This window comes from Watersipora subatra, chromosome 4 (genome assembly GCF_963576615.1).
Source record: "Watersipora subatra chromosome 4, tzWatSuba1.1, whole genome shotgun sequence".
Lineage (NCBI taxonomy): Eukaryota > Metazoa > Bryozoa > Gymnolaemata > Cheilostomatida > Watersiporidae > Watersipora > Watersipora subatra.
In genome coordinates this window covers 46337156-46353648 of record NC_088711.1, presented here as the reverse complement: position 1 = coordinate 46353648, position 16493 = coordinate 46337156, and the positions used below count along the sequence as shown (strand labels likewise).

Below are 16493 nucleotides of genomic sequence, written 5' to 3'. Positions count from 1 at the left end.
TAGTTACTCTCTTGTATACAATTTGCATCATAAAAAGTGATGTGTTTGCTCAATAATTGAAAATTGATTGTATTTGTATGCATATAGCAACAAACATACACAATACATTGAACCGAGTGCAAACTAAATTGAAAACTTAGTTTAGATGGATGTAACTAGATATGTAGATTTGACAGTGCTTAGGTTTGGTTAGAGCTGTTTGATGTCTACCTGCACTATGCATTCAATTTCAAAGTTGTTTTCTCCTGAAAACCGAATGAAACCGAATGTTCAATTGTTACTTCGGTTTACTCATATCGGCATTATGAACCGCATCGAACCGAGATTTGTATATTTAATAATAAATAGTAAACTAACAATTAATATTTGCAAAAAAAGATTTAAGTAATGGTGAAAATTTTAATTATAATAATATTAATTAATTAATTAAAATTTAATGAATCAACATCAAATTGATTACGTAATTTAAAAACAATTGACTAAATATAGATAAAAAAATTACAATATACTCAGGACAAATACAATCAATGAAGATTAATACCATAATAAGATATTACAAATATAAGTCTCTTAACTACAAAACATCACATGAGTTTATTTGGCAAGAGTCAAGACTATTGCTGCAATTTGGACAAAAAAAAACTCTAAACTCATTTCCTGACCGATCGATGCTCTCACAAAAATTTGCTTAAGAAACTGCTGCGTGAGCATGCGCAAACACTGAATCGAATCGTAATGTAAAATTCGGTTCATATGCTGTTGTCTTCTCCTTCTGAATCGATGAACCGAGAGAGAACAACTATCGAAAAACCGAATGCACTCGAATCGTTATCCAGCACTAGGTTTGGTTGTTGTGTGATAAAAATCTCAACACAATGTATTAAAGCTAGAACAAATGTACCTTAAACCAACCTACTGGAAAGACGATTCAAGTTCTAGAAGCTAATGCTTTTCTCTGCACTAACACTTGCAGTCACTAACACTGGCAGTCAATAATGCTTGCAGTCGCTAACACTGGCAGTCACTAATGCTGGCAGTCACTAACACTGGCAGTCACTAACACTTACAGTCACTAATGCTGGCAGGTGCTAACACTGGCAGTCACTAACGTCGACAGTCACTAACACTGGCAGTCACTAACGCTGGCAGTCACTAATGCTGGCAGTTGCTAACACTGGCAGTCACTAACGTTGGCAGTCACTAATGCTGGCAGTCGCTAACGTTGAAGATCACTAACGCTGACGATCACTAACAGTGGCATTCACTAACAGTGGCAGTCACTAACAGTGGCAGTCAATTACAGTGGCAGTCACTAACACTGGCGGTCGACATTCTACTATTTGAAAAATGATAGGATGGATATATATGTATGTGGGAATGATGTGCGGAAAACCAGATGCTGCATGCCTGCAAAAATTTTTTAAGTTACTCTTACGTAGTGGCTCTGGTGCATACAAAGTTATATAAATACATTAAATACAAGTGAGGAATGAAAAAAACAATAAGGTACTTTAGTATGGATGTGCGTACTACTGTTATTATACTATACTGACATAGCATATACAGTATGCTAAAAAGAACAGATGCTGCATGCTTACAAAAGTTTTAAAGTTACTCTTACGTAATATGGTTACACACTGGCTATAATCGTACAGAAGGGTTTATGTGAGTTCTTTGGTTTTAGACTGAAGAGTGCTCTGTGTTTTGAACACTCGGTTGTTTAAAATATTATCGCTTCCCTTTCATCACAGAACTATGTAGCTTTAAGGTGTCTAAAAAGTTACACAGATTGGAAAGGACATATCACTGTTTCATACAAGAAACTAAAACTACTTTTAGCATAAACCACATTTTACCGACTTAACTCTTTACTATAATAATAGCCTTGTCTGCCCGTCTATCTGTCTGAAGCCGCACGTAGTGGTTTGGAAAAACATGCATCATACGGGAATTGAACTTGCTTATCCAGCTTTGCAGCAAAGCACACTACTAACTGCAATGATGAACCACCTTGCAGAATCATGGAATAATTGTGTGCCTAATGGTTATACATGATGATCTCTCACGATACACTGAACTGCAAGTGTACTAGTAGTGATAACTCCTTATGCTTGGATTTATAGCTAAAAGTATTTATAGATTGGCCTTCCTCGATCTGCTTTTTGGGAAATCCCAAAAATTTTATTTCATATTTTATTTTATTTCAGGTTTATTCATGTTTTACTTATGTCATTTTATGTTTTATTTTATATCTTGTTTAATCCTGTTTTTGCCAGTGGGTCTTTTTTCTATTACGTACATGCAAATTTTCGTATGTACGTAGCTTATATATAACTAGCTACTCAAGATATTTGACACATCCACATTACCTTCTAGAACTTGGTAAAGCCCTGCTTTTTAGGGTATAAATACATACAAACTTCTGAATGCATAGTTACATTGATTCTTGTGCACATTTTATGCAAGACAAACTACAACCTTCTCTGGATCCTTTTATAAGCGTTTGCTAACTAGCAATTGTCTGTATTGCACCAGCATTTACAATGTACCACCAAGTCTCATCCTCAGTAAGTGATCCAGTAGGCAATATTCTACATTGCACCAAGTTTCTTCGAGCATTCTCTGCAACAGCAGGAAAGCTGTGTCCTCTTGGCAATTTCTGTTTTTCAGGACTTGAAAGTGGTAACCTTTTCTTTTAAAATCAGTCAGAAAATTGGAGTTGCCATCCCTCTGACAGGAATAAACAACTTCTTTTAGCCTGCTAAGAAATTTCATTACGTGTTAAATTTATTGTTAAGTTTACAGTAACATAATTAGCATTGATACGTATATGCCTCCTCTCTTCTCTACTCGCTACATGTACCAGATCAAGTCACATAAATCCAAAGATATATACATAAATGTACAGTAAATAAAATTTCATTTTTCTTTTCGATGGCCAATGAATGGTCAAGTGTGCAATAAGCCACTTTCGATAACTGCGTCGCTCGGCCTTTCTTTTTCAATTAGTTTGAAAAAGGTTTTAACCAGACACGCTAAGTATTATGCTGAAAGGGAAAAAGAAACTAATAAGTGATAATATTTTAGTGATAAAAAATTGAAATTCAATAAAATATTTAAAATTACATACTAAAACTTAGTTTCAAGTGTGTGTTTAGTAAGCTAAATTTATTCGAAGTGAATTCAAAGTTTATGTTATACGTACGTCTTAAAGGTAAGAACTCCTTACCGTGTGTAATGCATTTGGTACACGCATTATAATGTTGCATTTTATTGCAGATCATAACTACTAAATACAAAACAGTTACCGTAGGTAACTATAGATACTAAAGTTAACATACTATTTTGTAACTAATTTTCAATATGTACAACATTTTTATAAAATTTTGATGGTTTTTATTAGAGAATGTTTGCATTGTATAATTGCAATGGTCTCTATACCCCTACATACGGATTTTCACCATACGATGCCAACCCTGGAACGGATCAGTATCATATCCTGAGGGTGTCCTGTATTGTTGTACTAGCTACTTGCATGGTACATGTGAATTCAAGCTACCTTGTGTCAACCTAGTCTTTTGTATTCTGCATGAAAAAATGTTATCACGAAACGGCCTTCTGCTTTTTACCAGATGTTACCAGAATTTTTGTAAGAGCAAAAGGTACAAAGTTCTGAATCAAGATGCAATTTTATTCTTAATAATAAGATATCAGCTCTGTTTATGTGCACAAAACAAAAGTGCAAATGATAAACGTTAACCAATCCGGCACGTTAACCCCATACCTCCCAGCACAGTGCGGTGGCACGTTAATCCCATACCTCCCAGCACAATGCGGTGGCACGTTAACCCCATACCTCCCAGCACAATGCGAAGTGTCAAGTGATGCGTTACAAGGCCTGACTGACACGTGCTTCACTAGTAACTGTTGATACGACTTACTGCTCACTGATCAGCAGGAAAGAATCTACCCCACTTGAATTACGGTAAGTTTGTTATTGTACCTACATGTACATTTATAGCATAATATTAAAAGCTTTTGCTGATAGGCAGCCAAACCTGAAGTGAGCTGATTTCTGAAAGTTCATTAATGGATCAGGAAAGTCTTGGGTAAGCTTGGCTACTTGTCTAGCCAAGTACCACATTAACTTTCAAGTACTCTCGAGTCTTTTTAGCAAGCTTCTTCATTTTGCTTGTGGATAGCTAAGATGCTGGGAGGCTAGTTTCCCTTGCACGTGCAATACCTCTCGTGACCTTGACCTACTTTTACCTCACTTCCCCAAGCGCAATCCAGATGGCTTACCAAATAAAAATGCCAACATCTTAGGGTTGTGGCTGATAGGCCAGGTTATCAAAGGCGATCACCTGAAAGTTATTGCTCATGCATGACTTAGAATTCCATCCTGTGATCTGCAAACTTTTTTCTCTAATATCTGGACAGTAGAATGGGGAGCTGTTCTACCTATAGCCATTTGCAACATTCTTGACAACAAGTCATGTGTTAAATTGCCTTACGAGTTTAAAAGTCATCTTGTTGTTACTCCTGATTACCTTAAATTGGGATTTAACCAGCGGATTAGCAGAGCTTCGCTAACTTATCACGTCAATAAAGACAAATACTAACAACCACAAGCTAGTAGCAGTTGACTAGCAGTTAGTAATAGCCCAAGATCTGAATCTATCTGTAAATATTTAAGGGGTGTCTATGATTTGCTTTTGGATAGATTTGCTGCTAGAATGGAATACTTTACTAAAATGTTGAGAAAATACATAATGAAGTCAGAAGTGGTATTTTTACACAATCTAACATGGCCTTGACATATATAATTATTTGATAAGAAGTAAGCAATTTTTAATGCTCCCCCACTAATGCTTTCGAGTGCTTAGGCTATTTATTGATTGGCTCCTTTCTTAGAGTTACACAAACACTATGTTCCCATGATGCACAGCGCTTCGATGCAACCCCCTCCGAAGTCGAGTGGATTGTACGTTTACATGCTGCGCAGTGGTTTTCAGGAAATTAGCCAGAGAAGAGAAATTGTATAAATCGAATCGCTGGATGGATACATGGAATCGATCATGGATACCGAACGTCAGAAACGGTCTTTTTATGCTTCTGTCATCATTATACTTTTATTTACAATACACATTCACAATGATTTACAAACCTTAACACAATTTTTACAGATAATATATTTTTAATAAATATTTATTTAAGTAATAGATTATTGAAATGTTACTTTAGGGCTTGCCACCTATTTTTTGAAAAGTGTTGGTATCGATAACAAAGTCCAAAAAAGTAATAACTTCATCATCCTCGTAGGAGCAAACCATAATTAAATTTAAGTGGAAAAATATCAGAAGAATAGCAAAAACAAGATAAGCCGGATAACTTTTGTACTAGTTTATGTCGCTCGAAGAATCTGTCTCCACGGCATGAGAGCTATGCGCAGCCACTGCGCAATTGCTGTTTCCTTGCTGCGAATTTGCACTGGCTACGCACTGATCAGTGCGCAGTGATTTCAGTGCAAAGACGTCGTTTCCATGATTCGGAGAGGGAGCAACTCCGAAGTACTGCGCATCATGGAAACATAGTGAAACATTATCTTATGTGTGATCAGGTATAAATGACAACTGTTCTGGCTGACCTTGCCTTCCAATGTTGTCCAGATGAGGTTGCATGAGATTTACCAAAAGAGCTCAAATGATTAGACTGAGTGATGTACTCAGTGCTGCTTAAGCATGATTGGAGAAGCTACAAATACAAACAGGCCACATGAAGCTATCTTGCAGTGATATAAATTTTCTTCATAGTAGCAGTTGCCAACTTTTGTATCAATTTATAAAAAAATGCATATTGTTAATGTTTTGCCTGGGCTATGCTTGGTAATACGCAGACCTATGCACATGCTAACATACCCCTGTGTGTATACATTATGTGCATATGTAGATGGATGCAAGTGTGAGACGGTTTGCAATCAAGTGTGATAGGCTTGTGTTTTATGTGTATATAGGTGTATATGCACATGCATACATATAAACAAGCTTAAATTTATGCAATGAAACATTGTAGAATGGGATTTGGTTTTGGATCTTTTTCTTCTTGAACAATTTTATGTAAATGTAAGAACTTTTATTCTGTTTGCAACAGCTTTGTTCCATTATGGGGGAGATAACAAGTTTTACCTAACTTTCTTCATAAACAACAAGTTATCGGTGTTAAAATTTTTCAAGAATTTTATAAAAGATATCGAAGAATCCCATAACCAAAATCTTGTAATAGCCAAAATGAGTTATCCTAATCCTATTCAGTGTATAAAGCCACTTAATCTGGGCAAATTGGAAAGAGAGGATGATAAGTTGAGTGAAACACAAAATTATTATGCTTTAGTATTTTATTTTTGTAGATAACAAGAGAGACAAAAGCAGATATCTAAACGGAACCATTGCATTTCTAATTAGCAACAAGAGTTAATTCATTATGGAAAGTGAGAGCACAAACCTCATAGACAAAAAAGAGAGAATAGAACTCCATGACCGCTGTGGTTGTGAGGACAAAGAGACCTTTACTGAGGCAGAAATTAGCAATCAAGTCTACAGCGTGCGATGGTGGGTTCTGTTTGTCTGCTCCCTCACTATAGCCGCTCAATGCCTCAACTTTGTGGTATGGATGCCTCTGAGTGACTCACTTTTGATAGCTTACGATTGGGATGTATCGTATGTAGGAGCGGCAGCTGCTGCAGCTGCCTTGACCTTTGTCATACTAGCACTCCCTGTTATGTACATCATTGAAACAAGAGGTACGTATCAAATTAAGAGGCTCTAGCATGAACAAAAAAAGCTGTAGACCATGTACCAGCATGTTGCCATGTTGCCATGTTGCCAGCTAGCATAACATACTAGCTGATTTCTGAGAGAGTTTGTTGCATTACATGTTAAAAGTAAACAAAGATACAAATGGTTTGACGATCATTACAAATTTTTTATGTATAATATAAATATGTATAAATTTTGTATTCATTTTCTAAAGCAGTTTGCCACTAGTGAAATTTGTGCTGAAAAAACACATATAGGTATCGAAGTATCACAGGTCACTCAGATCTTTTGTCTTTTTATCGATAAAATTTTTAATAGAACAATAAATAAACTAACTTACAAGTTTTAAATCTTTTATTAAATATTATTCTACATGTATGTTGTATAGTTTTGTGTGTTAGTTAGGGAATTTATATGATGTTGTGGTAATAAGACAACGAGTAAACTTAATTGACATAATGAAACTATTAGGGCAACTTAGGCCTTAAAGTTAAATCCCTACATTTAAATTTAGTTTTAGATTTAGTTAGATTTAGGCCCTAAATCAGTTAATAGCATGATGTTAAGTAAAGTATCACTTATGTATAAAGTATACCTGAAATCACCAAGTTTCAGGTCATTTAAAGAAATTTCTTTTTTGATTTTATGCTCTCCTATAATTAGCCACAATGTACAGTCATATTTGTCTATGGTTAGCAAAGCAACTGCTGTTGTGATCAGTTACTGTTTAAAGTGATTTGCCGATGAATTAACGACGTGTAAACTTTAGTCTCTCAGTTTTTTTTTGAAAATTTAGGTTTTGAAATTTTTCTTTTAAAGGTTGACTCACAACAAAATTTACATTACAGTTATTTGGTATCAAAATGTTTACCATGTATTACTCTGCTGCGTTGTAGGTGCATGATATGTTGAAATGTGATTACAAGCTGTTAGAAGCTCAAAAACGAACAACTAATGGCAGCCATTTCGAAAACACCGTAGGTTGGGGTCCCTTTTTTTTGATGGCGTACTCAACTCGAGGTGGTTATTGTTTTGACACATGATGTTGTCACGTGAAATTAAAAGCCAACAAAAGGCTCAATATAAAATGTCTCATTGCACTATTTTATGACAAATACTTTGGGTTCTACCAGAAAATCTATATCAAATATAGAGGCTCGCTACTTCACAGTTTCGTTTTAGCTTGGTCTAATCGTCTAATCGTAATCTGATCATGTGACCCATACTTCCTTCAAAATAGCACGCACAACTTCTGCAGCATTTTTCGACTATCCCAAATGACCAACAGGCTCCTCATGTCTATCAAAGGATGATATGAACTCCTTCGAGCTAAGGTTAAAAAATAAAACTAATTTTCAGGCTAGGTTTTGAAATATCAGTGCTCTAAGTGACAGCATTGCCATGATGATTGAATGCAGTTGAATGGTTTTATTGAATGTGTGAAGTATATTTGTGAAAATATTTTGACGAGCGTGGTTGCATGAAAGTGTAAACAAAGCACATCGTGTTCAACTATGCCCCATTTGAACAGCTTTGGAGTGAGATTCCAACCTACGGCGTTTTTGTGATAGCTGCGATTAACTGTTCATTTTTGAGCTCTTAAGAGCTTGTAACTACATTTCCACATACAGTCAAACATGGATAACTCGAACTTCACGGGACCGAGCAAAAGTGTTCGAGTTATCAGAGCGTTCAAGTTATCAGAGCACTGTCACAAGTCCATGTATTTATTTATTTATTAGTAGATACATGCACATATACAAACTATAATAAAAATCAAAAGCATAAATGGCTTGTTTCAAATTAAATGCTTCTAATGTAAAGTTTAAAACTTTTTTATCAAAAAGTATAGAGATTTTTTTTTCACTTGAAATTGTTTTGTTGTTTGAGGTGATGTTATTGCCAGGACGTTTTTTTAAATTAAAATTGGCAAAACTTGATCATTGTTGAAATGCTCAGAAGAAAAGACATCTTTTTCTTTTGAGCGTTTTAACCGAGATCAATTTTGCCGATTTTTCTTGAAGTTTATGCGAAGGTCACCTCCCTTTTCCATGCTTCCGAAAGGTGATCGCTAAGCGGATGTTTGGTAAAAATGAAAGTTCACCAAACCTTTAGAAAATTTGTTGACAAAAATATTTTGTCGACGGTGGTAATAACGACGCCTATAATTGACAAAAAGTTGAGGTTTACCTCTATGACTTGGAATAAAGTGATTTTCTAAAGCGATAACAACCATCTCGGTAGCCGTTGGGCAAAAAACTGTTTGAGTTAACAGAGTTGAGGTCGAGTTATCTATAGCAGTTTATCATTACGTGGGAACGGATCAAAGAAACCATTTGAGTTAGCCATGTGTTCAAGCTATCCGTGGTCGAGTTATCCATGTTTGACTGTATTTTGCACCTACAGCACTGTGGAGTAAGACATGGTGAACCTTTTGATACCAAATAACTGTAATGTGAATTTTGTTGCAGTCAATCTTTAACTAAAAATTACATGCGTATTTGACCTCAGCCTAAAGCCAACTACCAACCAGCCATTTAATGAAACATATGAAGAATTGTGTGTTATTGTTTAGGGCATCTGACCAATGAATTGATAGCATTTTAACCATATACATGTATATATAGAATGATCATACAGCAAAAACTAATAGCAGAATTTTTAACTTATCTTTTGGAATGAAACTACATCATTGATGAGTGTTATGTTTCTGCACAGAAGCAATTAAATAGAGTATTAAATTAGAGAAATGGTTTATTGCACACTCCAGAGACAACTGATTTGATAACAGAAAACCCAAGTATTTATATGTTTGGTCATAGAAAAGCTTTGTAAAAAGCTACAAGCATTATTAATAGCTATAATGAGACAGTACTATATAATATTAGCTTGTATAAAGCTTTAGCTAAAAAGCATAATGTTTGTTGGCAAAGTACTAATAATACTTGGCACTTGCATGACAATGAGGCAGAGATGAGAATACCTTCATTTGCTCCTAATTTCTGATAATATTTCTTTTTCAATGAGTTTGTAGATGTGTCAAAAGTAATATATTCTAATTATGGGTGGGTAATAAAAGAATATCTCACGCTAGTCCTACTAATCATCATTGGTTTACGGATGATTGAATAAATTGATTTGAACAGACCGCTAACAAGAAATACTAACTCTGGAAGTAGATCATGAATGATTACAGAATTTAGGATGTCAAACTATCTTTTGTAAGCAACAACATTCAAGTATTTTTATATACAATCACACGGCTAGTTGATACCATAGTTTTTAAGCCAGAGTTTTGTTTTCGCAAGTACCTTCTAGCAAGTACCTTTTAGCCAGTCACCATAGTGGAACTTTTACTTCAAATGACCTGAAGTTTGGTGATTCTATATGAATGACTGCTTAACAATATGGTATTAGTAGGTTGGTTTACCTGAACACGCCCAACAGGACCTTCAAGTGTTAATGTGGTCTGAAGGATTATGTGACATACTGTTTAATTGATTTTTACACTATATAAATCGTAGCATATAAAGTGTGTCTGACATGCAAAGTAGCATGAGAAAAGAAAATAATACGAAATAGATCAGATAAATAATGCAACTTTTGCATTACCTGTTAGCCATGTACTACATACTACATATTACATGCTACATACTACATATTACATACTACATAATACATATTACATACTACATATTACATATTACATACTACATACTATGTACTTGTACCATAAATTATAATTGTACCCTAATTATAGCAAACTATATCGTTTGGTGTTATGTTAATTTATATCTTACTTACTACAGCATATATTTCTGTTCTATATTGTGTGGATTGTAGTACATTATGATATATGATATTCTATGTATATTTGATTAAATAGATCTGCATTGTATTATATAGTTGTATGTTACACAGCTTTTTGTTGTATATTTTGGTAGTACATTGTGTTGTTGTATAATACACTGCCTTGTACTATATCATATATTTATTACACATTTATTATGCTACATGACACTCAATTTTATCATATTTCTGTGTACATTATATATTTCTGCTATTTTTTATGTTATGATATTATGAAAACATTTTAGGACTTCGAGTTGGAATGCTTATTGCCGGTATCTCAGCTGTTTTAGTTTGTCTCTTTTGGAACGCCTCTCTTCACACAAACGCTTTCTGGTAAGCAGATGCTCATTTTGAAGCAGTAAAAGCCAGAAGGTAAGGTATTGAAGTCATATAGCACCATGCAAGCAGTTGAACTAATATAAAAAAGTGTTAGCAGTAGAAGATCAGGGCTTAAATCTGTAAACAAAACCAAAAAAACTACAATGGGAGGAAGTATTAATAGAGACAGTAGATAGAATTTGCTGTGCCAACACTTTTATTATTGTCGGTTATGTTATCCAGACATTTGTAAAATATGCAAACTATTCATTTTTTAGTTCAAGTTGTAAAACTTTTCCATGTTCAATCTAAAACAAGTTCTTTTGTAGGTTATTTGTCATAGGATCACTACTTTGTGGTATATCACCATGTGCCACATTGGTGGTGCCCTCGCTTCTCTCTGTCACCTGGTTTCCTGTTACTCAGCGAACAACTGCTACATCTATTGGTGTACTCAGCGTAGGAGTTGGTAGCGGGATTGGCTATATAGCAGGTGAGGTTCTTAGTTTTTGTGGGATGCTTCTTTTTTCTTTCTACACGGTTTTCTTAATGTAGAAAAAGATGTCTCTGCTAGCCTACTTTTAGATATACATCATGTTTTAGAAAGCTTCTAAAATCTTTAGCGAATAAAGAAAATATTATATTTTCTTTGAGTAAAACTTTAGACTGTTTAATTAAAGCAATTAAAAGTATAGGCAGATGGCATTGATTAGTTTTATATGAATGGGCAAAGGCTAGTCCATGCCGCAATCTAAAAGGGATTTCTGAAAATTGCATAATGAGCAGACTCTAAGAGAAACCATGGCCAAGCGTGTAGATCTAGGTATATTTGATAGTGCGCGTAATAACATTACCATAAAAATACCCAATATTGAGTCAGAAGTTGAAGGTGAGACCGTTTAAATTACCTATTGTTTTTAAAGTTTATCATGTTTCCTATTTTTGATAAAAATATAAGAATACTATTAATTTTTTATGCTCTCTGGTAAGTACTAGTCAATCATGAAGAGAAGCATGATAGTCAGCTGAAATGCAGCATCTAACATTATTTACTTTCTTTACACCAAGAAAGCATCAAATATCTTTGCTGAGATTCTCCTTTCACACTGATGAGCCACATACATGTATAATGACTCTATCTGTTCTTTGTAACAGGACCACAAATCACTGGACCCTACATCACAGCTAAAAGTGTTCTTCATAGAGAGAATTTAACTGCAGGTATGGAACAGAAACTTAAATGTTGACTTGCAACAAAATTTATATTACAGTTATTTGGTATCAAAAGAATCACCATGTCTTACCCTGCTGTGTTGTAGGTGCAAAATATGTGGAAATTTGATTACAAGCTCTTAAAAGCTCAAAAACAAATGATTAATTGCAGCAATCACGAAAACGCCGCAGGCTAGAATCTATATATTTTGCTGACGTACTCAAGACAACTTGGTTATTGTTTTGACACATGATGTTATCACGTGAATTGAAAGGCCAAATAAAGACTCAACATAAAACATCTCATAGCTCTAGTTTGAGGCAAACACTATGGGTTCTACCGAAAAGCCCGTATCGAATATAGATGCTTGCTATGTTAGTTTTGTTTCGGCTTGGTCTAATCATCTAGTCGTAATCAGATCATGTGATCCATACATCGTGCCAAATAGCGCAAACAAATTCGGCAGCATTTCTTGACCATCATATGTGACCAAAAGGCTCGTCATGTTTATCAAAGGATGATATGCACTCTTTCGAGCTGAGGCTAAAAAAATAAACTGGTTTTTAAGGTAGGTTTTGAGATATCAGTGCTCAAAGTGACAGTGTTACAATGATGATGAAATAGACGCGTAAGGACAATAGACATGGTTTTATTGAATGCGTGAAGTATAATTGTGAAAATATTTCGACGAATGAGGTTGCACGAAAGTGTAAACAGAAGCCATTTTGTTCAACTACATCCCATTTGAGCGGTTTTGGAAATGGATTCCAATCTACGGCGCTTTCGTGATGGTTGTGATTAACTGTTCGTTTTAGAGCTTTTAGGAGCTTTTAATCATATTTCCACATATTTTGCACCTACAACACAGCAGTGTAAAACATGGTGAATCTTTTGATACCAAATAACTGTAATAGGAATTTTGTTGCAAGTAAACCTTAACAACATTTGGCACTTTAGTAATAATTTGCCCTGTCAGCTGTGCTGACTTCACTGCTATTAGTGACAGTATTGCCAGTGGTGACCTACTGTTAGTAGTGACTATACTGCTAGTAGTGACTATAGTGCTAGTAGTGACTATACTGTTAGTAGTGACTATACTGTTAGTAGTGACTATACTACTAGTAGTAACTATACTGTTAGTAGTAACTATACTGCTAGCAGTGACTATACTGCTAGTAGTGACTATACTGCTAGTAGTGACTATACTGCTAGTAGTGACTACACTGCTAGTAGTGATTATACTGCTAGTAGTGACTATACTGTTAGTGGTGACTATACTGCTAGTAGTAACCATACTGCTAGTAGTGACTATACTGCTAGTAGTGACCATACTGCTAGCGGTGACCATTTTGCTAGTAGTGACTATACTGCTAGTAGTGAATATACTGCTAGTAGTAACCATACTGCTAGTAGGGACTATACCGCTAGTAGTAGCCATACTGGTAGTTCCAACTATACTGCTATTATATTAAAAGCTCTGTGCAAGCTTGTGTATAGTAACAGCAAAGGAGCTTAAAATTATTACATCCATGAGTTCTGGTAAGTCTGTGATTTGCAGCACTGATTTTGAAAAACAATCTTTACACAGAAATCCACTTGTAGCGTAACTCAACCAGCATAATTTCAACTTGTACAGGACCTTTCAGCTATGACTACCTGTTCCTATGTTTTTTTAGTTTGCACCTGCTTTTGCTTTTGCTTCAAAAGTCAAAATAGTTTGAAAAAGTTCACTCTGGTAAATTGTATGATTGCAGAATACATTGCGGATGTAACAAGTGGATTACAGAATGTTGGATATTTTCGTAAGTGTGCTAAATCAAATATTTGTAGTCAAGTTGGAAATGCATGCTGACAGTTCTTGCATTTAGCAGATCTTATTGCTTTAAGGTACGGCCACACATGTCGATTTAATCGAAAAATGATCGAACGAACGATAAACACTTTTAATTGACTAAACAAATTATTAGCGATTCTAACAGCTTTCGCAATTTGCATATATAGTTTGAGACACATAACATGACACGCAAGGAAAATATTAATACTGCGATTTGCCATAGTAAATATGATGCAACTGACTTGATTGCACTAAAGATAGCAACTCTTTTTACAACGGAACTTTTGCTGCTAAAAATAAATTGTTATTATTAAAAAAGAAACGATTTGTAGCCATGCTGTCCGAAAGACTAGCAATAGCGCAATTCAGGCAGTTGCATTGTATGTACTGTGTTGAATTGCGTTGGTACGTTTATTGTACGTCGTAATACGTATTTTAGGGTTTATCAATCGCTAAAGCTGCTAAAATTGCGATTGCTAATAATTTGTTCAACCAATTCAAAGTGTTTCGTCGTTGATTTCGGTGAGCATGCACAGCTTTGACAATTTGGTAAAATCCGGCCAAATAATTCTGTGTTTGTTATTCACTTAGTGATTTTGGTCAAAACCAATGAAAAAATTGTCACATGTGGAGATATCTTTACTATAATATGCATGTGTTTTTGGCTAATGTAATGGTAGCAGCTAGACTTAAAACGAAGGTTATATATATATATATATATATATATATATATATATATATATATAACCATATATATATATATATATATATATACATGTGCTGTCCCTGATTACGATGTCCCGGTTTTTGCAATTTTTCACCTTATGATGTGGATTACGATGTTTTTCCGTCCCTTCGTCGCAGCATTTCTTCACTATATGACATCAACAAATTGTCTTTCAAAGTTCAAATTGGGCGGTCGGTCCATCAAAATTATGAAAATGCTGCTATACCATTGGTCAAAATCACTCCCAAAACGCTTGAAAGTAATACAATGCTCGCTCTTTTCAATTTTCTGATCAGCATTTTTTGTGTCTGGTAAATGCTTGATATTGCGTGAGTGAAATGAAAGTTACTGAAAATTAAGTGAAAGTAAAGTTTTATTGTGCATTTTAGTGTTTATTATAATATTTACTATAAACTTTGCTTTTTTTTGCATATACAATATATATCTATATATGTATATAAACTATAAATTCCTAAGAATTATGGGCTAGTATTACTAAAATTAGAGTGCTCAACAAATATATTGGAGCAGCTATATACTAATAAATTATTTGAAAGCAATACTTATCTTTTTTTTCCAGCTACTGTCAGTTTCATGATATTCTCATTCGTCAGGCTGTGTTGGAATAAACAAGATGGTGACTAATCTCTTCTTGGCTATTTTTCCCTCCCTTTTGTTCTTATTGTTTAATTTCTTCTTCTTCTGATTGGCTGTTGGTTAGTAGCTACAAAATGAGAGAGAAGATAATTTCTGGAATGACGACAGGTTGAGACTAATTCAGATTTTTTATTAAGTGTTGCTAAGTCAGGTCTATTAATGATGTAGTATTTTTCTGTCAAACATAGGTTGCATCTTTTGCTGGAGTTGTTGTAGGATTTTGTCTGTTTTAGTACAGTCCAGTCTAGTTTGTAGTTAATGTCTTGGTCTTTCAGTTTCCAAATGTGTTTGCTTAGTTCAGTTGCGTTTCGCTTGGTGCTGTTTTTGATACTAGTTTTGTGGTTACTATATCGTGTTTTAAAGTCAGTTTCACAAAGTCCTATGTATGATTCAGTAGTGTTGTTGTCTAGTCGTGTCACTTTGGCTTGGTATATCACACTTTTTTGCAGGCAGTTTTCATTAAGCGGGCATTCACTTTTGACACGGCAGTTACAGTTTTTGTCATTTACTGGAGTTTCATTGCTTTTACCAAGGATTTTTTTGTTGTGTGCATCAATTTTATTCTTCATGTTGGGCATTGTGGAATAGCTGATTTTTACTGTGTTCTTGTTGAATATTTTGCCTAGTGGGTTCTTTTTGTCAAAGCATTTGTTTACAATTTTTAAGAATATTTTGCCAATGTTAGTCTGTACATTGCTGTTATATGGTGGGTTGTACCATATTACTTTTCGTTGCCTGTTACGTTTTTTAGTTGTGGTTTCTGGTTTGTATTTTAGCCTGTACTTGTAGTTACTGTCATTTAGTGCTTGCTGGTATGGTGTTTTTGATTGCTCAAATATATGTTTGTTAGCAGAGAGTCGAGAGAGTCTTTTGTTGACATTTTCTGGTAAGTTTTTAATGATGTTAGGGGGGTGGTTACTTTGGGCATGAACATATTGTATGTTGTTGTTGGGTTTAGTGTATGGGCTGTGTGTACCACTGTTTAGGTCTAGGGTTACATCTAAAAAATTGATGATTTTTTGGTTAGCTTCAATAGTGATTTTTAGTTTGTTCTGTTTGAATGTTTTGCATATTTGT

General features: G+C 34.7%; 1 protein-coding gene across 1 annotated transcript in view; it reads left to right on the top strand.

The window, feature by feature from the left end:
- The first annotated feature begins 3869 nt into the window (after positions 1-3869).
- Positions 3870-16493, top strand: part of LOC137394311 (solute carrier family 49 member 4 homolog) — a 29981-nt gene continuing 17357 nt past the window's right edge. Inside the window, exons 1-6 of the mRNA XM_068081029.1 lie at positions 3870-3985; positions 6407-6799; positions 10913-11000; positions 11315-11478; positions 12141-12206; positions 13953-14000. Coding sequence (XP_067937130.1) covers positions 6481-6799; positions 10913-11000; positions 11315-11478; positions 12141-12206; positions 13953-14000 — 685 coding nt within the window. The 5' untranslated portion in view covers positions 3870-3985; positions 6407-6480. The remainder of the gene's footprint in view (positions 3986-6406; positions 6800-10912; positions 11001-11314; positions 11479-12140; positions 12207-13952; positions 14001-16493) is intronic.